The sequence below is a fragment of the Ips typographus genome, linkage group LG6 (assembly GCF_016097725.1).
Source record: "Ips typographus isolate SLU linkage group LG6, UJ_Ityp_2.0, whole genome shotgun sequence".
Lineage (NCBI taxonomy): Eukaryota > Metazoa > Arthropoda > Insecta > Coleoptera > Curculionidae > Ips > Ips typographus.
Window position 1 is genome coordinate 11,222,832 of NC_138427.1, and position 25,242 is coordinate 11,248,073.

General features: G+C 33.3%; 1 protein-coding gene across 1 annotated transcript in view; it reads left to right on the forward strand.

Annotated features, from left to right (window-relative positions):
- The first annotated feature begins 4,314 nt into the window (after positions 1-4,314).
- The window catches only part of LOC145730104 (lachesin-like), a 30,171-nt gene continuing 9,243 nt past the window's right edge, over positions 4,315-25,242 (forward strand). The window contains exons 1-2 of the mRNA XM_081981105.1: positions 4,315-4,584; positions 24,410-24,507. Coding sequence (XP_081837231.1) covers positions 4,443-4,584; positions 24,410-24,507 — 240 coding nt within the window. The 5' untranslated portion in view covers positions 4,315-4,442. The remainder of the gene's footprint in view (positions 4,585-24,409; positions 24,508-25,242) is intronic.

The window sequence follows — 25,242 nt, forward strand, 5'->3', positions numbered from 1 at the left end:
ACCCCGCAAATGTGAAAACATCTCTTTAAATTATGCAAATGTTCCAAACTTACTGTCAGTCAGCACAATGCTTTCGCTATTTCTCCACAATTGAAATTTATGTCTGCTTTATTGTATGAAATGTATCGTATGATTTAATTTGTCTATTCCGGGTGTTTCGGGCTTTCTCAACCCTTGAATGCTTGTCAAAATCTATTTGGTTACACATAATGTGGCTATACAGGGAAAGAGGGTCTAGCAAACAATATGGTATACACTTTTGTAAAATAGAGCGTTATGATTCAATTTGTAAATTATGGTTTGTGCAAGTTTTGCAAATTAAAATAAAAGCAATTAAATGAACACTGATTACTACATCCCCTGAAATCTACTTCATTACTGTTTGATTTCTAAATTGCCAATTATCTACGTCCGTTGTAATTTATCGATTAATTTGGCTGTTGATCTGTCGATGACAGAAATGCGTGCTTTATTATGTGAGAACTAATAACAGTAGCCCTACCATATTTATGAGTCGCAAAGGGGCTGCCCCAGCACCAAATTAAGGTTAATTACAACCTTTTAACGCGTATTTAAACTTATAAAAATGCTTCGGAAGTCCTTTTCGGAAATATATTTCAACAGATTCCGTCGTGCGTGACTGCGGGGACCTCAGGAAATGTCACAGGCATGGCTCGGAATTGTTCTTGGCACGCGATATCTGGTGCTTGATTTTAACCCTAATAACTCAACGACAGGTTGGTATATTTATTTACCGCTGACAGCCCAGACTAGACACGTAGATTAGATAGAGTTCTTCTACCTGATTTGTTTCATTAGGTTTTCGTAAAACGCAACCGTTTTTGCATACTTATCTGAATGATCTAGAACTGTACTTCTCATAGTGAGTTTTACCATGAGAATTACATAATGTAGGAATAAGCCAATTTTAAACAAATTTTTTTATTAATTTTATAAGACAAGGTGATTAACATGATTATGGACAAAATTGTCGGAGATCTGCCTAAAAGAGCAGGATACAAAAAGAGCTAAAAGAGCACGGAAAAATACTACATGACAGAATCAGAAGCGAAGACCTTAGACACCTCAAAGCGAGATACAGGACATAGGAAAGGTGGGTAAGACAGAGAAGAAAATACTGGAATAAACACGTAAACAGAATGGGAGACAACAGACCTCCAAAACGATGTAAAGAGTGCTGGACATCAACGTCCGAAGAGGCATAATAGGACAAAACAGGCATTAGCCTATATTAGCCACCCATATTAGAAAGAAAGAAGAAGAATATGCTGATGATTGAACAGTTACAGTGTGTTCAGGATAAGAAAGGCCACTATAGGAATCTTGAAAACGATTAGAGATTTTGTTAAATACGAGAAAAGTTGCGTATTCATGGCCTTAATAAAATGACATTCAGAAAACGTCGACTTTTATTTCAGTTTTTGAGATATTTTGCAAAAATTGAATTTTTTGGTTTAACGCTATATTTTTTTGTGACGTTTATATCATCTTATTTATATACAGTGTGTGTGTATATACAGGGTGTCTCAAAATTGAGATACGACCTTCCAGTTGACATTTTCAAATAAGAACCCTCATTTTTTATTGCTTTTGTAGATTCTACGTAAATTTCTGGGTATTTTTCATGTAGCATATCCTATGTCGATACTCAGCTGTTCCAGAAAATAACAGTTGAAAAATAAACTACCTATTACTGTGCTGTGAACAATTCTAGATAAAAAGTTCACCGATTAGAGGTGTCCATTAAGAAAGAATTTACTGATTATCCAAGTTTTCCAGCTCAGCTAAACAGTTTGAGTCTCGTCCAATTACTCCTGCTGCAGACACCAATTTGCAAATATTTCCACCTTAAGAAGTGCAACGCTGATTTTGTTTTTCTTTCGGGATCCAGTTTTCTCGATGGACATTTTCTCAACACGGATAAACTTGGGGGAATTCATTTAGGAAAATCCGAAAGCAATAAACTTCCATCTGTTTTCGTCGTCGAGCAACTCAAAGCGCAAACTTTTGAACATCGCACAGAGGACAAGTTTCTCATTTGCATTCGCTACTCAACTATACATGACGATATTGCCTTCAGCTCCATTGAACTAACATACGGAGAGCATATTCCGGTTTTCATTATAATCGTGAAGTCTTGGGAGTTTTGGGCGTATTTGACCGAACCAGCGTGCGAAATAGATTGGAAACGGTTTTGTAGTTAATTTATTCTGGTAACAATAAATTTGACCAAGAGTGCAAAGTCAGCAGAATGCTCCAGAAAGCCGACATAAAGGAACCAGCCAAGCGACGGATTCCCACGGGACATCTGGTCATTGTTAGAGCTGGGGAAATTGACATCTGCGAAAAGAGACGCTAATAAGGACGCGTCTCGACGCGGAAAGCCGATTCTGCTTGTTGGGGCCAGTTTAAATTGGGTTTTTGGAATTACCAGTCGGTTTCTGTTCATCGGATTTGTTAATCACGGTTTTCGGCTGCAGTTAATTAGATAATTTGCAAATCGTTTTTGTATCATTCGTAATCATTCTGCAAAAATAACTTTTTATTTAACAGATTTTTCGTACAGAAGAATGTCAACCTGTCGTGTTCCATACATTATTTCGTCACATACAAAATATTTTTTGTCTGGAAATATGTGGTACTTAAATCAATGTGGCGTCTCTGGCACTTTCTTAACAAATTGACAACTTTGCCAATAACTGCCATTTTTCCCACTTTTATTTATTAACATACAGTCTACAATCTCGTTCTGGCAATATTACCCACTCGTGACTATAAAAATGCTCATTTATAACACTAGTAATGTAAATAACTATTTGAGAGATCAAAACAAAAACAATAATCACATGTTGGCAAAAGTTGGCTTTAATTTGAATTAAATTAATTAAGATGAAGCCGGCTGGCGCGAAATGCAAATGCATAATGGGAATTTCTGCTAAGCTTAAGCAACTTCTCATCCTCTTTAAGCCTTTGATAATTTTCTTTAATGGAATTAACATCCAAGATAACTGGCTGTGGAATATCAGGCATTATATTCCATAAATTTTCCGTGGCTTGCTTCTATCGGTAACTTAAATGGCTGCTCTAACAATAGCTATTCCAAATGAGGTTATTAACCGTTTTAAATGGAGAGCTAATGATAAGCCTTAAAATTTAACCCTTTTTGTTCGTTGTAGGAAATTTATTTAAATAACCGAAATGAGATTGGCAAAGGCAAGGTTTACAACCGCTAACGGTTTCAATAACAATAATTTCGTTTCTCCATTATAAAAGCACTTTGCAGGGCAGAGCAACCATGTAAATTGCCTCTAAATGTGTTTTAAACGTCTGGAGTAAATTTTATGAAAGGACATTTACAGATGCTCCAGTTTGATGGCCCCGTTAAACACAACATTACGTCAACCAGGTCATGAATAGGTTATTTACCACTTTGGTAATGTTAATTAATGGGTTTATACTAGACCAAGACGACATCTTGCAATCAGGTCAGAAACAAACACCTGAAACTTTAATAACGTTAAAGATATAGCATTTAATGGATGAACTAGAATATTACAAAATTAAAAACTTTTTTCCCTGAGTAGTAAATTAAAATTTCTGCTCGAGGATTTCTTTTGCTCCTGTAGAGATCGTGAACTTTTCTTTTAAATTGGTTTGTAGCCCGCGGAGATTTTTTTCCCACTTTATGTCCGAGGACATTTATATGAACCGGATGGTAATAAATTCAGGAAGCTCAAAAGATTTACTTTCTACAAGTACAAATGATACGAAGTAATAATATGAAGTGTATAAATCAATCCTTAAATGCAGTATTGTAAAATCAAATTTTTATTCCACTTTTGACAAAAAATGTAATTTTTCCAATTTTTGAAATGTTGTAACTTTTTTATTTTAACTCTAATAAATTTCGCTAAATCGCTATTAGTAAAAGGATAAAAAATACTGCAAAATGATCAAAGTGACACTTACAAAATAATTGTAGAAAAATTTGAAACATTTTTGGAAGCTTCACCACACTTATTGAAGCCTTTGGCTAAATAATCAATTTTCTTTCCCAAACATTTTTGAGTTAGTAGAAAAAAAACAAATAAAATTCCACTTTTTGATACGATTTTACGTACAAATCTAACGTTTTCGGATTGTACATCATTTGCAAATATCCAATATAACAATTTAAACAATTACAACAACAATTTAAATATTGCAATAAATCATTAGACTACGAACGTCCTGTTTTGCCTGGACCGCAAACACAAGGATCAAATCGAATCGAACCCCTTCTCAGTCTACCAACCCAAAATAACAATCTCATTTTCCAATTTCTGGCATTTGATTGCATCCCCCGATTGCGTAGGTCAGGTTTGCAACGCAAGCGTCGGTTCTTCGTCGTCTTCGGCGTCCCCGGTGCGTCTCCAGTCAACATGTTTCGTTCGGGGTGGAACGGCGGCGTCGGGACGTCGTCGACGCTAACGCCGACACGCGGTCTAGTGTTCCCGGAATTTCTAATTTTAGTGATCGCCCTGAGATTTTGCGAGGCCGGATACGAAAGTATTGTGGGAGCAGGTGGGGCTCGTTTAGTTAACTATTTCCCAACCAATTTTATATGACAAATTCATGTTTAAAGCGTTACAGATCATTACAAACCCAAATTCAAAGTGTTTAATAGCTCTAAACGCGCTAGTTTTATGAGAGGCATGCTTTATGCAGCTTTATCTTCATATACGTGCTAAACTGCGCCATAGAATTTGAAATGAGTATGAATGTGGGTTTAGTGTGTTAACGGCCGTAAAATCTGTAAAAATGATGGTTTAATTTGCATATTTCGCCAAGTACAAAGTAAAATTGCACTTTTGACAAATATTGCATTTTTTGACTTTTTGAAAAATCGTAGCTCTTTTATTTAAATTCGCAGAAAATTTGTTCCTACGCCATTCGAAAAAGCATAAAAAATACTACAAAATGGATTAAAAATGGACTCTGTAGCTCCTCATGTTACCGAGTTACTGAATTTCAAAAAGTACCTAAAAATTCTCTCTAGTACCCCCCCATTCTTTCAATTTTTTTGAAAAGTGAAAACCTAATTTAAGGTTCTTTTGTATAAATATGCCCTTTGCTGTGCATGGGAACCCTTATAGAGCAAAATAAAAATTTTCCAAAATTGTAATTTTGACAAATATTGTATTTTTTGAAGTCAATATTATAAGCAAATATTTGAAATTGCAAGGTTGAAAAATCCAGCAATATTAAATTTAAACACAAAGTGCTTTGTGCAAGATGGAAAACCAGTTTTAATTTTGTTTTTTCGCTTTGAGGTTCCAGTTATTGGCATATTTTAGAAAAGCTGCAACAGCCAATTACAAATGCAACCCTTAAATGCCAGGGTTGCGTTCAATATTGATGCTCGGTTTACAACACTAATTTGCCTCCAACATGCTCTTCTATTTCCCACAGTAATTTCGACATTAACATTATTATGGGGCGCGAAGATGTTTGCCTTTGGCAAGCACCGCAGTTTCGTATATAAATGTAACGAAAACGGAATTGCGTTAAGTTTTATTTCCGAATTTGAATGGGAATTTGTGTGGGAAAACGTTTCTTGCATTTCAGCGATAAAAGGAGAAGTGGAATTTGCATTCTAGTAGTCTAAAAGTGAAGTTTTACTTGGAAATATGTTGAGAACTAGGTAAGGAACCGAAACTTTTTAATCAGATTGGTCCTATACACTTTGAACTACCGATAGATGTTTGATCTATTAAATATGCGGTTACAAAACTAAACTACTATTTAATCAACTAAAATTATGTTTTTAAACTTTGACAAATAAACAACTAAATGTTTTACTTTGTGATCGGTTTCAGTAAGGAAACTGACCATCGATTTTCTTTTTATTTACAAACCAATCCATTTGAAGTATTCTTTTTGTGCGATTTAGTGTCAGTGTCTCTTTGAATTTTCCGGTTGTTCGCTTTCGTTGTGCCGACAAACGTTTCCATGTCCATTACAACTTTCCAGTAAACAAAACTAAATAGTTTTCCTGTTAAATGATGTTTGTTCGCACATTCTAAACATTCTTTAACGACGTGCCTTCTCCAATAAATTTTCACCATATTTGGTGTTCGTTTTGCTCTATACTTTTTTTCTAGTTACATACAGAATCAGTAACACGATATGGACAAATAATGTTTGCCATTCCTGCTTTGAAGCAATTAGCATGTTACTCTCTTGATTATACCTGGATAATACTTGTTTTGTTTAAGAAACATGGCGGTTATGCTGGCGTAACAAGCTCCAATTAGCATTCATGACGGGCAAATGGTTTCCTTTGATAAAATAGTTTGAACCAAATTTCTGTTAATTCACAACTCTTGACCAGTGACCACAAGCATGTAAATTTACCATCTTTGTTAACTTTGTTGCGTCAAATAAAAGCGTTTTTGGAGCAATCAAGATCGCGTGTTCAAGTTGATTTAGTACAACGGCGTTAATGTACTTTTCATGAATTTTTGTGCCCAAAACGGTTTAATATACCAACATTTACTAAAGGAAGGGGAGGGAAACTAATTTTAGACGAGGGTGAATTGTATTTAGCTGGAATTATGACTATATCATGCGATTAACTAATCAAAGATAACAGTCAACTGCTGACAGGAAATAACCCTTAAAATGTCCAAAATATTTGTTTAAAACAATTGTAGAGACCTCTTTTCAGTTGTTTTTAGAGGTGTCTGGTAATTCTTAAATGATTCTGACTATTTCTGGGAGGTTTTCAACAGTATTGAGAGGCCTCTGGCATTTTCAAATTACTTTAGAGGCCTGTAGCAACTTGTAGAGCTCTCTGGTAAGTTTTGGAGGGTTTTCAGTGGTATTTAAGTGATTTTAAAGAACTTTGGTAAATTCTACAAGGTTATATTATAAAAAATCTCTGGTATTTTTAGAGTGACTAGACGCCTTATGCTACTTACTAGCTATACTAGCTGGCTACTACTTTTTGGAAGGTTTTCAGTAATGTCAAGAGGTATTTAACATTTCAAAAATGATTTTACAACTGTCCAACAATTTAAAAAATTCTATTTAAGATTTAGGAACTTGTAGAGGTTTCTGGCAAGTTTCAGAAGGTTTCCAGTAGTATTTGGAGGTTTCTGCCATTTTCACAGGACATTTAGAGGTCTTTAGGAAATTTCAAAAATTCTTGGAACGTCTAGGAAACTTGTAGATGATTCTGGCAAGTTTGGGAAGGTTTTCAGTAGTAATTAGAGTTCTCTGGCATTTTCAAATGACTTTAGAGGCTTTTAGGAAGCTTATAACAATTCTTAGAATATTTAGGAAACTTGTAAAAGCCTCTGGCTAGTTTGGGCAGGTTTTCAGTACTATTTCGATATCTCTGGCATTTACAAATTACTTTAGAAATTTAAAAAAAATTTTGGAAGGTCTAGGAAACTTGTAGATGATTCTGGCAAGTTTGGGAAGGTAGATTATTATTATTGGTAGAATTAGAGTTCTCTGGCATTTTCAAATGACTTTAGAGGCTTTTACGAAGTTTATAGAAATTCTTGGAATATTTAGAAAACTTCTAGAAGTCGCTGGCATGTTTGTGAAGGTTTTCAGTAGTATTTCGAAGTCTCCAACAAATAACTTTAGAAATTTTCAAAAATTTTTGGGAGGTTTAGAAAAGTTGTAGAGGTTTCTGGCAAGTATGGGATATTCAGTAATATTTAGAGGTTTTCGGAAATTCCAAATGACATTTATAAGTGTTTTAGCAATTTTCAAAAATTCTTGAAAGGTCTAGGAAATTTGTAGAAGTCCCAGGCAAGGTTTGAAAGATTTTCACTAGTACTATTTGAAGACCTCTAGCATTTCCAAAATGACAAAATAAAGAAAGCAAATCTTGAAATATTAAGACAGTTTTACAGGCCTTGGACACCTTTTAGGATTTGGCATTGGCATTTGGAAAATGAGTCTAAAGGCTCCTAAATTATTTCCCTGTCAATATCTGGGTTATTTGTGTTTACATAATTTTGACATGTGAACGATACTCCTAAATGTCAAAGTAACCAAATTAGGAGCTGTTAAATTGTGACAACTTTAATATTTCTAGTTAAGTTACACTGTTGTATTTGATGTCAAATATCTCGGTTATTTGTAATTTTTGACAGAAACTTGTATTCAGTTGAAAGATAACCAAAATTTCGAGATTTAATAGAAACTAGCTATCATAGAAACCAAGTTAGCACGTGTCAAATAAGGACACCTGTTACCTGAAAAAAAAACAGCAGAAAAGTGACAGTTTGGAGATATTTTTATTTTCACTGGGAAAATCGAGATGACAGATGTGGATCGCCTAAACATAACAATCATAATTATGTTTCGTAAATATTTCAGACATAAAATGTAAAAAATGAGAATGGTCTTTCAGTGATGATAAAAAAGTTAATTACTTTAAGATACTGGCAAAACACTGAAAGGGGGGCTTTCAATATCAATCTCCCTTAATGGACGAGAATTGTAAATGAAGGTAAATGATGAAAATCTTTTTAGCAATTGAGAGCACAAGATCATAAATCACACATAAACTTGCAACAGTTACAATTATTAAATTAATTTGTATTTTCTACCTGGTGGAAAACCCATCCAAAGTGAAAACAAAAACGGTTATTTGAAACAATATTTAAGAAGTTGTTTAGAGCATGTGAGGTTTTCATTAGACTGGTTACGGAATCCACGAGGAACTAATCCGATCGTTTGTTCTCTCATTTTATTGCAATCCAACCGCTCTTCCTCGGATTTTCTACTCCAAAATCAATAAACCGAAATGTAAGTAAAGTTTCACCCACCATACTACACGTTCTCTAGATCATCCAGGTTTGTGATTTTGTATTAAATTTTTAATTCTAAAAATATTGGTTGAATTAAACAAATTAACTATTAAGTAGCTCTATTCAATTTTAAGCTATTTCATTAGTATACACTTACCAATTTTTTTAAACTTTGTGCATTCCATTGACTTATAATAATGTTTCCCTTCTTATCATTTAATTGATTACCTATAAATAATTTGGAAATTTCCATATCTGTATAGGGTAAGATTGTTTAACATAACCTAACCTAATTTTATGCTACATTTACCTCATAATATATATATATATAAACAATCTCTATTTTCAATAGAAAAAAGGCTATCGACCACTTGGTCTTTCTGCCTATGTTACCTCATAATAATTTAAAGAAAAAGTCAATAAGTCAATGTACAATTAACTTACATATTACAATAAAGTTTCTAATAGTTTTAAAATTACCACAAAAGATAATTGACCTTACTGTTTTAGAAGTTTTAAACTATACAATCTGGTTTGTTGTCTTTTATTAAACCTTTGTCTAGACTCACAATCCATCAAAAATAAAGCTATATAGAAAAGTGCGATTTTCCCAATAAAATGCATTGTTTCCCACAATCCGTCCTGAATCTTCTCTTGAATAAGAAAGATTGATACGTTTATATCGGGTGTTGCTACGAATAAGTGAAAAATGGATCAGAATCGTCAAAACGTCATACATAGGCTTTCATTTATTTATTCAAATAAATTAACAAAGCAGAATATTGTATGGTAATTACGGTTGATTAAACTGAATCCTGTTGATTTAATTGTGAGTGGCGTTTACATGGAAAATCAACTTGTTTGCCAGTAAAATAAATGCAAAAATTTTAACTAAAAATATAAAATTAGATCGATCAAAAAAAAAGAGATAATTTCAGACTGATGAAGCTTGAATATTTCAAAAAATACGGTGCTGGCTGCGTCCTCTATTGTATTTGGTATTCATTGGGCACATATTTTAGGGAAGGCCCATAAAAATGATCCACTTACTCCGGCGCTTTAGAATTCCGCTTTCATGGAGCTGACTCGGCAGAAGCAAATAACGTTAGGGCCCCTCTCCAACAATAGTTCACCGTAAATATTGATGGCACAATGAATAGACTAAATTCAAGAGTAGGTATTGGAAACAAACGGTTTTGCGAATCATTAAAAAAAAATGATTTGCGGGTTTTAAATTGTCGAGAAAATGAACCTGAAATTTGTGTAATGTGTAGTACGTAATGTCACAATTTAAATAAAATTTGCTTTATATTCATGAAAGCCAGCATATTTCGAACTGGCTGTGCCGCGCATAAAATGGCTATTTTGGTTTATTTCATCCTCGTATTTGTGCTTTTATAAACCTGACGTCGTCGTACGTTAACCGCCATGCAATTGAACGACACTTCAACCCAGAAATCTATAAATAGTAAAAGTTTTTCCAAGTTCGTACGAACAAAAATCATTAATTTTCAATTTGAATTCTCTTTCTTCGATCTTTAGGTCCATTATAAAGTTAGGATCCTGATGCATGTAATCTACTGGGGCGTAAAAGTGATAAAAACGGGTCCGTGCTCCCTTACCGAAAATTCCAACCGCACCAAAACCTCTAAACTCCCTTAGGAATCCGTCGTTAATCTCAGTTGCCATTACAGAACGTCCTGTCGAACATACCAATCAAGTATGTGAAAGAAATCGGACAATATCGAAGTCACACTGTTCCATTCAGTTTTCGGTTATTTTCCAACAGGGGTGGGTTTTATCCCTCGGGGTAAAAGTTAGTCAAATCAAGAAACATGCGCTTTTGCTATTGTTATATCTTCCACTGACCCCACAATAATTTCTTTCGATATAAAAGAGGGGATTCTTTTAATAAAGACTTCTCATACTTGTAGGGGTTTTTATTGAAGCCAAAATTGACGTAAACTTGATGAAATTTTCCAATTGTGGCTTCTATTGTTCTGAATACAAATTAGGAAAAATTTGCTACAAAAATAATTTTCTTGTGACAGAAAGTAGTTAATTAAAACTTCACTTAAAAAACAATATAAAGGAGATTTTTTTATAATAATGTTTGAACAATTAAAAGATTTTTCTGTAAATTTTTATAATGTTATAGATGCCACATCGTATACTTGGTCGGGACTTATATTAATGCATTTTTATCACTGTCTGGAAACAAAAAAATGAAAATTATGGAACAATATGATTGCAGTAAATATGACATTTCGGATTTTTTTCTATAAATTGCTTTAAATTGATTGAAAACGACATTTTTGCAAGACACATCCTGCGTTCATATCACTAATTTGGTTGAACCAATTTCTTATAAAAAAACATTTTTTTTTTTTTGAAACATTTTTAAAAACTACAATAAAAATACAAATTTTCAAAAGTTTTGTATAATATGATTGCGGTCGAGACGTTCTACAGTGAAACACAGCAAAATTTGGCAAAAAGTCAAAGTTTATTAACAATTCTGAAATTTTCAAAATAGTGAAATACTTTTATAGCTCTAATCGATTCTCCTGACATGAATATGGCTTAAATGGCTATAAGTATCTATTTTGCACAATATTACAAATACCAAACATGCACTGATAAAGGTATAAAATGCATTCAACCAAAGCCACACTGATTTTATTACTTTTCAAGGATGTTTCGTTGTTTTGTACCTCTATGAGATTGAATTTGACAGTTTCCAGGTTAGGGCAGAACACTTACTGGCGGCCAAATGTTATAACTCTCAAAATTCCACTCATAGAGCTATAAAATTCGTTTGATACTGTTTATACTGATTTTACTGGATTTTAAGAGTTTTGTGAGTTTACAGCTTTATGGAGAGGATTTGACGGTTGTCATATTTAAAAACAGACTAAAATTAAGTCAGAAACACACAATTAAATGTCACCAATGCACTGCTGAAGGTATAAAATGCATTCAAGTAAACTCACTCTGATTTTGTTACTTTTCAAGTATGTTTTGTTGTTTTGTTACCTCCATGGGATTGAATTTGACAGTTTCCAGGTTTAGAACAGGACAAAAGACTGTAATAATATAATAAAAAACAAAACTCAATGTTTAGGACTTCTACGTCGCCACAGGAAGGTAAATATTTTAAATTCGACAAATAAAAAAAACATTTATTCTTCTATTAACTGTTACGTCACTCTGTTTTACTTTGATTTTTGCTATATATTGGTGGTGTCCGCGGTTGGACTGAACCAGTGAGTAATAGCCGTGAGTAATCTCATAAACAACTCATGTGAACATTTTTACTTGAATATTCTTATTGTATTCGGGTTACTTCGTTCATGTTTTCTTTAATAAATTGCTGGTTGAAATATTGAAATATTTCACTTGACTTAACGTATAATATCGCTAAAGGGTGAAAAATACGAACGCAATTCAGAGGAAAAATGATTTTCCACGGTTCTTTTCCATCCAGAAAGCTTTATTAGAAAAACAATTCTGAATGGCTTTCGTCGTAATCGATGCCCTCCCGAATAAGCCGTTGCGGTCAACGCTGAGATTACGAGGACAAACCCTTCGAAATAGAAAGCTGCTGAAATGAAGTCCACGACCCGAGAGGAATGTAAACCTTATATTGGGTGTAAAATAACAACGGTTCCAATCATTTCTATTATTGGGAGACGGGACTGAAACATCTAAAGCAGATTGAAACTGCTCGTTTTATCATGCAGAGCCAAATTGACTTCCGACATTAACCGAATGGCAAAACTGGGTATTATGCGGAAGTAAACTTTTAACCTAAAAGCACCGGCGACTTACGACATGTCAAAAGTTTTCTCTCCGTTACTTTTAAGTTTGTCGGGTATTAATTTCCGTTTCGTAAGACATGCGATATTTACATAAATTATAGGTGACGTTAAAAGCCAAGTAGCTAATAAGTGAACTAAAGTTTTCATATATTTTGTTGGTATATCAGCCAAAATGGTATTTGTTAATTTATTTAATTGTAAAACTCCTAACCCTCATCAGTCTAACATGTTTTGAAAATGGTTTTAGAACAAAAACTATTCCAAAAGCACTCTATTTAATAATTCAATACGTATGTACGTGCATTGTATCAAGTGAAATCTATTCAGGTTTGTTTCTCTATTCAGTGCATTCCTATGGAAATCCCTTATCAATGATTGGGACCGAAAACCCAGAGTTAATAATGCAAATCAATAACTGGAAGAAGTTAATTTATGTTTTACTAGCGCAAAAACCTTAAACTATACTTAAAGCTAAAAATAGAAATTAATTGCCCTCTCCGCAATGGTAACAATTTTCTCGTACAAATTAACTACTGCAAAAATAACATCCATCATCATTACCAAGTGAATTTTAATTACAATCTTCCATTAAAAAGTTTCCCTGATAAAATAGGTGTTTTGTGATTTTACGAGCAGTCATAAACAAAAAAAAATTCAGTAAATATCCCCGTCAAGCTTGTTTGCTTAGATGCACCAAGACAATTAAACTCTGAGAGAAATATTATTTAACAACGTTACATTACAAAGGTTTGTGCTTGATGTGAAGATAGGCGAAACAATACGAGTAGCCTCTATTCCCTTTACGCGAACAGTAAATGCTCGAATATTCAATTTAAACCTCAAAGAGGCGTTTTAAAATATTATTTTGATAAAACTTTTACATTCTTTGCACCGCTGAAAGCGTATAAAATTCTCTCGTTTTAAGCTATACGAAAGAAAAAAACCAGGTCCCTACTAAAAAAGCATTATCCTTTTATAAGTTCGACATTTCCAAACAAGGAAACTTTGCGACGGCACTCGAACAAAGCCGGATTAACCAGAATTTATGAACATGTAATTGGACATTATTTTCCTGTATATATTTTGATTCTGTTTTGTTCCAGGGATTCGCCCAATTGCTAACTTTTAGGTTTTGCTTGTGATTTTGGTAGAAAAAGTTGCTTAATTGACCTCAAGTTATTAATTTACAAAAGTTTGAACAGATCAAGTCGGTACTAAATTTTTAATTCAGAGTGGGTATGTGGATTTATAAATTTATGCTGGTGTAGACAGTATTTTTATATACTATTTCACATTTCACTGGGTTCATAAAAAAATTGCTTTAAATTATGTGAGTTGCGAAAACGGGACTTGTCACATCTTAACTATAATACATAAAAAGTGACAACATAACCATATTTTTCAGTCGAAATGGTGTTAGATTAAAAACGCAGTTTGGTTGTCACTTTTTGCTTTGTAAGTCCTTACATAGATCCTAAGGATCAAAAATGCCTTAATATAATCTTGTAGAGGATAAAATTTCCTACAACTTTCCTTATTTACGTTTATTTGTAACTCCTCAGGTAACGTAGCTACGATTAGTCAAAATAAAGTTAGTTTAAAAAAAGCATACTGTCACGTTTTGCGTTGTAACTGCTTAAGGGGACCCCTAATTCAGTTTTAAAGGTCACGTGAGATTTTTTACGAATTTTTTCAAAAGATTATGAAGGTGACGTGACTGTTTCAAATGTCAAAATGTTATTTGAGTGGTCACGTAACAGTTTTTCAGTTTAAACTGATATTTTTAAAATCACGTGACTCTTTTTTAACGTCAAACGGATCCTGAAAGTCACTTGACTTTTTTAAGATTAAAAACGAAATTCATGTTGTATGTAATGAATGAAGTACGGCGATGAATGATTTAAATCCAGCACTTTTTACACTTGGTCGTGGGTAAAGTATTATAGTATGTCACACGTGCTCTAAAGCATTTTACGCATTCATGGACGTTTTTCCATTTCGTGCGTAAAATGCTTCTTACTGCACTAACTACGTAATCTACTATTTTATGATATACAGGCTGTTACAGATTAGGACAAAAGTACCTTTTTTTGTATAAAATATTGGTTCCAATAGGCGTCTGATAGATCAATAGCTATTACGAAATTTTCCTACGGAACTAAAATGGTTTTCGATACCCATAATCAGATGCTCGTTGAACTATTATCCACCAAAACAAATGACTAAACTACTCCTAAATTTACGGGTTTTTAAAATGATCCACGTTTACATAATGAACATATTTCGTCGCCTGGCACTCACATTCACCCAGATAAAAAGCAGTGACACTAAAAATGAACTTGTTGGCAACAAAATGCAGATTTAACTTGCACAATGGAAATATCTGGCCGGACTTTCAGTAGATTATATTCCATCTCGATAAGCACGGAATTTTCGTTTTGAATACTGGATTTTTTTGAAAGGGGCAAAGTCAAAGCAACCTAAACTAAAGAAATTCCTGGCATAAAGCGTATGTAATATCGTCCAGGAATAAATTTGTGACCTAAAGCAGCTTAATTCAGATTCCAGGTTTGTAAAACTGTTCCACATAAGTTCAACCTCAGCTTGAGATTATGACTATTCCTTTCGACCTTACCGAGGGAAAGAACGTGGCCAAGTTTAGTAATAAATGTAGGGCCATAACCTCGACATTATTCACGAGTCCGAGTTGGATTTCATTATCATCTTTTAGAAGAAAAGCAATCTGGACTGTAGGATTTAAAAGCGTTTTATACCCTCGCATCTGTATGTTATATGAGCTGTTAATAAAAACTTTTTCTTATAACGATAAATCTTCATTTAGAGTGACAAAATAAGAACTAAATAAGCAAATAAAAAAAAAGATGAAATAAATCATCCAATCTGTCTCTCTTGGTCACCTTCAAACTTACTTTCTCGTAATAGATCACTTGTTGGGGAACTTTTAACCTAGTCGGGTCTCGTAAGAGTTACTTAAAAATGTTTTCTCTTTATATATGGCGTGACGAATTGCTGCAATCCGGTTCGGAAAGTTTTCAACGTGTAACTATTTTACAGATATCGCCCTCGAGGCAAACTCACTTTGGGTTTTAAGTTTAACACTACGTTACCTGTATGAACAATTCATTTACGCTAAACTTACTTTAAGCCCATCACTTTGGAAAGTCATTTAAAATTAAACATATAAAGTTTACTATCACTACTATAGCAACTCGTCTGGGAAATGTGCCCAAATAGTCATGAAATCCGAGCAACTTTTCCTTCAATCTCTGCTGACGTTTTACGAAAAGTTTTCGGTAATAAACTTTTAATAAGAAAACTTCCCTGCTTAAATTAGAGGAAGCGTATATTTCTGTGTTTTTTCTTGTATAATCTTTTTATTGATAAAGTGTGTTTATGGCTCGTCCTTAAACACTACACCAAAATGATTAAGTAGCAAGTTTAGCGCCGGATGATTTATGCAGCTTAGTTGAAGTTTACCATATAAATTACGAATTTACTTAGGCCGTTAACTAACAGCTTAATGTTGAAGCTTTTGCTTTTAATCAGCTATAAACAACATCACAACAATGTTTTTTTTTGTTTAATTCAACTAAAGGCGTATAGTTGTGTCACGTGATAAGTTTTTAACGAATACCAACGTTCCAGAGAAATTTTTATTTCCAAAACTGCTAAAATTGCCTCTCTAGCTCTTCCCGTTACCGAGATATTGAAAAAAGTAGTAAAAACAAGACCTCTAATATCCCCCCATTTTTTTTTTCAATTTTTTTTGAAAAATGGGAAATTTTAAAATCTTTTTTTTTTTTAAAGTACTTAAAAAAAGACCGCCATAAAAAAATGCACTTAATGCACCCCCTATACACTTCTCATTATTTACCATTATGGTATGTTATGTTATGTTATGCTATGCTATGCTATGTTTTGTTATGTTATGCTATGCTCTGTTATGTTACGTTACGTTATGTTGTGTTATTTTAGTTTTGGGGTAAGCTGTTTTTTACGTTCTTAATTGGAAAAACTAATTTTTATAAACTGATTTTTTGCTTATTTTATCTAATTTAAGGTCCTTTGGTATAAATATACTCTTTGCTGTGCATTGGAACTCTTATGGAGCAAAATAAAAATTTGCTAAAAATCCACTTTTTACCAAAACTGTCATTTTTTGTATTTTTGATAGGTTGTAACTTTTTTATTTAAACTCCTATCAGTTTTGCTAAACCGCTATGGGCCAAAACTCGCCTCTCTAGCTCTTCACGTTACCGAGATATTGAATTTCAAAAAGACCTCTAATACCCTTCCATTTTTTAAATTTTTTTAGAAAGATTTTTTAAAATGCCTTTTTTGTACTTTTTCTACCTAATTTAAAGTTTTTAGGTATAAATATACTTTTTTCGGTGCATTAGAACCCTTATAGGACAAAATTTTACAAAATTGCATTTATAACCAAAAACGTAATTTTTTTTATTTTTGAAAAGTTTAAATTAAACGGAGTACAAAAAAGATTACAAAATAATATCTTCTAGTTCAATTAGGCCCTTAAACCTTTATTCTTCTAATCTTTTCATATATCGAAACAATTTACAATAAAATAATCGATGGCACGCAGTGCATTTGTCCTATTATCCTATTACTAAACGTGGAAAACAAAAATAGAGGCTTAAAAACTGTAATCTGGTATGAAAGCGAGCTTGTATAAAATTTAATGCCTTTTCAGTGCGAGCTTTTAGTTTGTATATACATGCAAAACCAGGCGATTTCATATTCGGATCGGTTATGCAATTTTCCAGGGCAAAAACAGAGCAGAGTTGTAAAAACATAACGCCGATATCGAATCAAAATTCAGTGTCATGTATTAATCTTCTTTTTTTGTTTGTTTGGCTCTTGGGACATTAAGCTTCTGTCAGAATACGACTAAAATTGTCTTATCCTAATTATATTCCAGTCAGCCAACTATATTTCAGAGGGGAAGAGTAATTATACATGCGTAGAATAAGCGCACAGTTTTAAACTCTTATTAACAATACACATTTGGCGGTCTAGTTTAGGGTGAAAGGGCCAAGGTGTAAAGCAACTAATTAGGTCTCCTTTATATACTGAATATAAATGAGTTAATTTGCTCTTTCCATTTACGCACGTTCCCGTTTAAAACGTATTTTTCTCCACTTAAACCTCGATAAATAAAGAGCTTCTCAGGAGATTTGAAAAAACACACTTATCTTTTTTTTTTGCTTCGCGACAAAGAGGGGTAATGCCCTGGAGGGTTGTTATGATGTTAATCGGGAACCATTTAGGGTAATTCGAATTTCGACAGATTTAGTAGGACCAGTCTGTTAAGATAAGAATTTAATTGTTGACTACCAAAACTACAGAAAAAAAAGATTAAAAGGGAATCGTGCAAATTATGCAGCAAATTCATTTAAAACTGTTCTAGTGTAAAAAAGCTGGTGAACGTGTTTCGTAAATTATGCAAAAACCTTAAATTATTACAGCGAAAAAAACTTGTTTTCGGTCGACTTTTTAATCTGTATGGAATACTCCAGAAATTTAGTTTTTGGACGACTTGGCAATTAGGACAAACATTACTTCCATTCCGCACTTTTTTTAAAAAAAAAGAGATTTCTAAGAGGGAATATTCAATATAAGAATAAAAGTTCCGAACTTAAAGTGGCTATGAATCTTGTCGAGGAAAGTTTAGAAAAATGATATACCTGTTCTCGGCTTGAGGCTGAAATTTGATTATAGAGGGAATAAAACAGATTTACAGACAGTAACTTCTTCGAACAAAAAGTGGTTTCCAAGACTGGTTTCGTGTCGTAATAAATCCAAATCAAGCCATAACTTGCGCTAAAAACCTATAATCTCTCGTGACCAATTAATCATTGATTCTCTCTGCGGTATAATTTCGACGGCCCAGTATTAAAAGCTTTAGAAAATGGCCGGGCAAGAATGAGGAAAATGATTTATAATTCTCTCGATAGCGCTTTCGACGATTTTAAGCACTTTTTGTAATGATATTGTTTCATAAATTTGTCCAAATCCTTCGTCGGCAATTTGTCAACCCCCCCAGTAAGTTTTCGATATTTTTTCAAACCAAGAAACGAACCCACTATAATTTATTATTTATTGGGGGATGAAGAGTTTTTGTCTGTTGCTTTCAAGATACGTATTGTCTCTTTTTTTGATCAATACTTAATCACTTCGATAAAGAAAAGTGGCTTATATGTAGGAAAAGCAAATATGTACTTTTTTGTTTTTAGAATTAAGGTAATTAAATATTTCACTTCAAATATAATTTTGGTGTAATAAACTACTCAGTTACTTGCAATTTACAAAGTAAAACAACCGAAGGAAACTAATTTTTTAAATGTTACTACATCTTTGAAAAGCTCAACAGTTACTGTAGTTACGGATTTTTTAACATTTTCAAAATAATAAAGTGTACATAAAAAAATTCAGATGCAAGTAACTTACTTTTTTTGTAATTTTATTAAAACTTTTATATTTGCAGGTATTTGTATAGCGCAACCATAACCAACTATATTCTTTCACGTCCATTTTAAATGAACCCACGTAGCTTGAACGTGATATGCTTTCGGGTTTACCGATACACCGGCATAGAAACTTTAATGAAAATAAAGCGGTTTTTTTCCAGGAAAATATTTGCCAATAAAATATTAAACATTTTAGGTAAACACAATTTTGTTCGTGCCTCGTGTTTTATGTCGCCATTAAAACGCAATTAAACCTCTGAATCAATGTTTTTCAATTCCCGATTGTCCCAATTCGTAAAAGACCTCCCCTAAGTTTCTTTGTCCAGATCAATGGCAAAACAATTTAGCGTAATTTTATTTCGAATCGAATACTGACAAACACATAAAACCAATTTGGTGCGTGTCGTGTAGGATTATGCAAATACGAGCTGACCACTTTGGCAAAATTCAATAACGCCCAAAAATCCCCCGGATATAAATTCAAATGGCCGCAACAAGCCCTGATCGATTAGGGAAAACCTTTTCCGCCCTTTTTTTTCTCTGGCATGGAGCAAAGGGCCATACTTTCACCTAGTTTTCGCTTCATGGAAAATAAATTTTCGAAATTGAATATTCTGCGTGCAACTTTTAATTGGACCTTAATCCGCGCATACAAAGTCTCCCTAGCTCATTTTCTATTACCGGGATTTGCGAACAATTCACGAACGGCTTAATGAAAGAATATAGGGAAATGGATTTAAATTAGTCTCTTAAATCCCAGTCGTGGAAAATGAATGGAATATGGGAAATTTGCACTTTATGCTAATCCCAGTTCGCGATAACTTCTCGAAGAACTTATTATTACGAAAACATCAATCTTAGATTCAGCAAGGAATTTCTTACCTAAGAGAGAAGACATCAAACTATTCTAATAAAAGTCATTTTTATGATACCAACAACTCAGAACAATTTTATAAAAGAATTACTGTTACATATGAGTTTTTCCTGTAATACAGGGTGTTCCTTACGTCGATTATACTAAAAAGTAGCAGCAACTTTGTTATTTTAAATGGAACACACTGTAGCTTCTTATAAAGAGTTGCAGTCTGTTTCTAATAATTTGTTTTTTCTATTATACTCTACAAGTATTTTAAACCTTCCTATAATTGTTTTAAATTGCCATCGGCTATTAAGACAATTTTAAAAATTCCATAGACCTCTAAATGCTACTGGGAACCTTTGTTTTATGTCAGAGGCCTCCAAGTCCATTTTGAAAGTTTCATAGACCTCTAAATGCTACTAAGAACAGTCTTAAGAGTATTAGATGGTTCTAGACCTTCCCGTAACTGTCTTAAACTGCCAGAGGCCTCTAAAACAATTTTGGATGTGTCAGAGACCTCTAAATACTACTGAGAACGTGATAAAAAGTGCCAGAGCTTTCTGCAAGTGTCTTCAGCCTTCACATAACAGTTTTGAATTTACAGAGGCCTCTAAAACCATTTTGAAAGTTCCATAGACCTCTAAATGCTACTAAGAACCGTCTTAAAAGTGTTAGAGAGTTCTAGAAGTGTCTTAGACCTTCCCGTAACGGTCTTAAACTGCCAGAGGCCTTTAAAACAATTTTGGATGTGTCAGAGACCTCTAATTACTACTGAGAACGTGATAAATAGTGCCAGAGCTTTCTGCAAGTGTCCTCAACCTTCCTATAACTGTTTTGAATTTGCAGAGGCCTCTAAGACCATTTTGAAAGTTTCATAGACCCCTAAATGCTACTGAGAAACCAGTGTGTAGTTTAGGGGTTTCAGGCAAAATTAAGTAAAAATCTTGTCTTAAATTAGTAAGTATTAGAATACAAGGACAGTAATGTAAATTAATTAGAGATTAGAAAAATCATTATCATACTCGTCTTGACGGAGTTCTATCGACTTATTTTTTTCACATAAATTTCCCTAGAAGGGTCAGTATTAAACTCTCGAAAACTATTAGGCCATTAAAGTACCCTTTGTATCCCTCAGGATGTTCCTAATAAATTTCCAACACAAATTAGCCTTTCCTTTTGGACTATCGGCCTGACACCTCAAGTAATGTAGTACCGTCCGCCGCCATTTACAACTATAATCGGACAAAGTGGGCAGATCCAGAGTGATTTCAAGGGAAAACATTTTATGCAATAAATAATAAAGTTTGCCGGTATAAAAACGTAGAGAATTGTCGAAGATGGGAATAAATTTCGGCTTTGTCATTGAGAATAGACGACGATTTCCATATTCCCGATATAAACCACTTTGGTGGTGAATATGGGGTGAGTCCTTGATTGGTGAGATTTATCGAAAACAACTTTTAAAATGTCGTTTTCGTCGGGCGACACGGAAATATAAATAGCGGGCCTAACCTTTTTCTTTCCGGACTGATCCTTCATCAAATTTATTTAAGTCAGGTATGGCGGATCTAGAGGCGATTGATACGATTGCCATTTCCCATATTAATGTTTCGGGCAAAATTCGAATGTCCTCAAAATGTCGCCAGCTAATCTATCATTCGAGCCGGCTAGATTATGACATAAATTGATTGCAGAATTCTGGTTTGATGCAAAGGCATTATTTTAATGGGCCTCAGACACTCTCCTTTCATTAATAACCGGTTTGCAACCGGTTGCCTCGTTAGAAAACCACTTTTCTTTCTGCTCCAGCCACGCAATTTTGCAAATTGGTTTCACATCTTAATACCAAAATAATTATGCCATTGCGAAAAATTCTCCCACAACACAAAGCGTAAATTATGTTAGCTTGTCATGTATGTATGCACACACACACACACACATGTTCAAAGGCGAAAGAATTGTGATTTATCGCATGAAATTATTATTGCGGAAGCGCTTTACAATTTATAATCCATTTGTGTGGAAAATTTATTTAACTGGATTATCGTTCAACTATTTGTGAAACATGATTTATATTTTATTCCTTACAAGGGCCGTTTCTGTGTAATTCTTGTAATCAATTCGATGCTGTGTTGACAACTGCTCTAGTGAACTGGAATAGATGATGTATGGGTATTATGCTAAAAATGACGCAGAAGCAACACGCCATTATTTAATGGAAATGGCGAAGTGGAAAATTTGAAATATAAGATTTAAAATAAAGATATCAAATAGTTAGTTAAATGGTGGACAGTAGTCCTGTCAATAGTCATAACATTTGGTGCTTATAGTGCTTCTCAACTATTCGTGATGTTGATTTGTTTTGAACAAGAAATTGAATAGATTGCGGTAGAAACAGTATTAAGTAATACGTAGCTACTAATGTAATTAAAGTATATACACCACATACAAATATAACTGAAAGTCAAGTAATGTTTGAAAATGTTGAACAATGCCCTCTTCAGCATTTTCAAACAAAGAGGATCTTTGCTATCCATTGAAGCTTTTCTGAAAAAATTGCCAAAATTGCTTTTTTTAAATTTCCGTACCCGTATGTAATAAGTAGAGTCCAGATCAAAACTGCTTTCCCCAAAAAAGCGTAAAAATCTGTAAAAAAGCTTTAAAAAAAGAACTTTTAGAGATGAACAAATTTTTTACTTTTTTTTGAGTCAAGGAAGATTTTAGACTGTTTTTAAAACTTTAAAAATTCTTTTTAACTACTTTAGGAGTATTTGGAAGGTTTTTGGACAGTTTAAAAAACATATTGAAGATTCTGAAATGCTTTAGAGGAATTTGGAAATTTTTAAACAGTTCTCAAATTTTCTGGAAGCGCCTAGACTAGTTAAAGAACATTTGGATTATTTGAGACTGTTCTAAATGGTTTTGGAAGCTTCTAGATTGTTTTGAAAGGTTTCCGACTGTTTTAGAAACATTTTGGAGTTTCTGTAGTGTTTTGAAATCTTTTTAGACTACTTTAGGAGCATTGAAGGTGGTTAAACTGCTCTAGAAACTTTTAGATTGTCTTGAAATTTTTTGAAAGCTTCTATAGATAAGTTCCAAGTATTTTGGAAGCTTCTAGGCTGTTTTGTAAGCTTTTGCAAGGCATTTTGGAGCTTCTATAATGGTTTTACATTTTTTTAGACTAGCATTTGCAAATTATTTCGTCTGTTTACATTTGTAAATTGATACCCATTTTGTAGCAGATAATTGATATGTTTTTGTCTCTCAGAAACCTTCAGTATCTCGATATAGCTATTGCAATAGCAGCAAATAATGAAAAAAATCTGTCAAATGACTGTTTTTGCGTAAATCGAAAACTTTGACATCCAAAGTTTGGTTGCTTTTATTATTTACAAGAAGCAAAATTTCTAGAAATCCGGACTCTAGTAATAAACACTACGAATTGACTCTGTTACTGTAAAACTGCCCGAATTTTCCCATTTTTTCGTTTCGTTGTTTACTGCCTACAAATTCCAATTAAAAATCCAATAGGCAATTAATCCCATGTATATAATCCTTGCCAGCAAAATAATTAATCTTTCTAAACCGAGCATATTTACGCGACCCAATCAGATTTTACACCTGTTTTGAGCTTAACATGACGGCTGACGCTGTGTTTACTTTGTATTTTAACAATGTCGGATGTAAATTAAGACATTTTGAGGCAACCAGCCTGAAAAACTACAATTTGAACCTGTAAATTAAGTTGGGAATTTGAAATCAAACACGTGTTACAAAGCTAATTAAATTATTAATAAATTTCACTAACCATTATGGCGTGTAATCAAAGTTAACGATTATTAATTAGTGTAACCAGTGGTTATTTGATTATATTATTTTAATATCCCAATATAATTTGGTTGTACTGATTCCAAAAATTTTAGTTAGAGAATAATTTAATTACTAAAAACAATTTAAACAAACAAACTGAACTTTAATAAAATATTTCTGCTCGATTTAATTATCAACTCTCGAACTCAAAATGTATTCTCACATTTGAATAATATAATCTGTTTGGCAGGGGGTGAGTTTTGGTATCAAAAGCCACTCCCCGATGTCTTTCCTAACTTTCCGAGACATTGAAACTGTTTAAACTCTTGTAGGATATATGATTAATTGACAGTTTTACGAACGCGACGTGTCCCTTTGAGGTTTGTATGAATTTTTATGGAGTTGGTGGTATACTAAAATCACAAACTTAGGCTTATTCCGAGCCTCCAGGGACCAAACTGAAAAAGGGAGAAATAAACCAAGTGGAAATACTTATAAAGTGTCTTAGTTTTAACACCCCTTGGAGGGTATATTCTTTTTTACTTGAATTGTAACTGAAAATTTGTTTCTTTACAGAAATTCCCAATTTTACTGGTCCTATTTTGAACGTGACCATACCGTTGGGCAGAGAAGCGATGCTGGAATGTAATATAGACAATTTATCCGCATATAAAGTGAGTATTTGCAAATTTTTTTCTGAAATCGAGGCAAAAAGTAAAATTGTTTCCTTCTGCAAACTTTGCTGTTAAAAACCGCCACCGACCGTGACTGTTGAAAAATAGCAGAGCTCGGCGAAAAAGTTTTTTTTAATCGTCAAAAGCGCCCTTTAAGTTAGTCCACGGCAAAAAATTAACGAATTTTAAAAGTTTTCTAATTAAAGAAAGGACCTTAAATGCAGTGCCGGTATTCTTTATGGTGACAGTTTGGACTTGGACGCCTCCACTTTCAGCTGAAAATTAAAAAAACTTACCTGCAAAATGTTGAAAAGACTTGAAATTGTTAATTTTACGGGAATGTCGAAACTAGTTTCTAGCATAAAAAACGGTTTTACAGTATTGCCAATTCATATGTTAATAAAAATATTATATTTTGTCGACAAAATGTTTTAAAGGGGACTATTTTATTGCAATTCGAATTGAAAATAATAACGCAACAAAGGTGTTTTGCCGTACGGTTAAATAATACAATTTATTAAATATTTTCATATGTAGAATTTTCAACATTTTTATCGGGTTAAGCGGGGTATAGCAACTATTCATGAATATTTATTGTGAAATCAATACGTTGCCAGGAATGGGCTTATCCCACATTATTTTATTTCATATTTGATTAGGACACAAAAAAATTTGAAATACGTAATTTAAAATTTTTCAAAATACTAAGTCTAACATTACTACTAAAAAGATTAA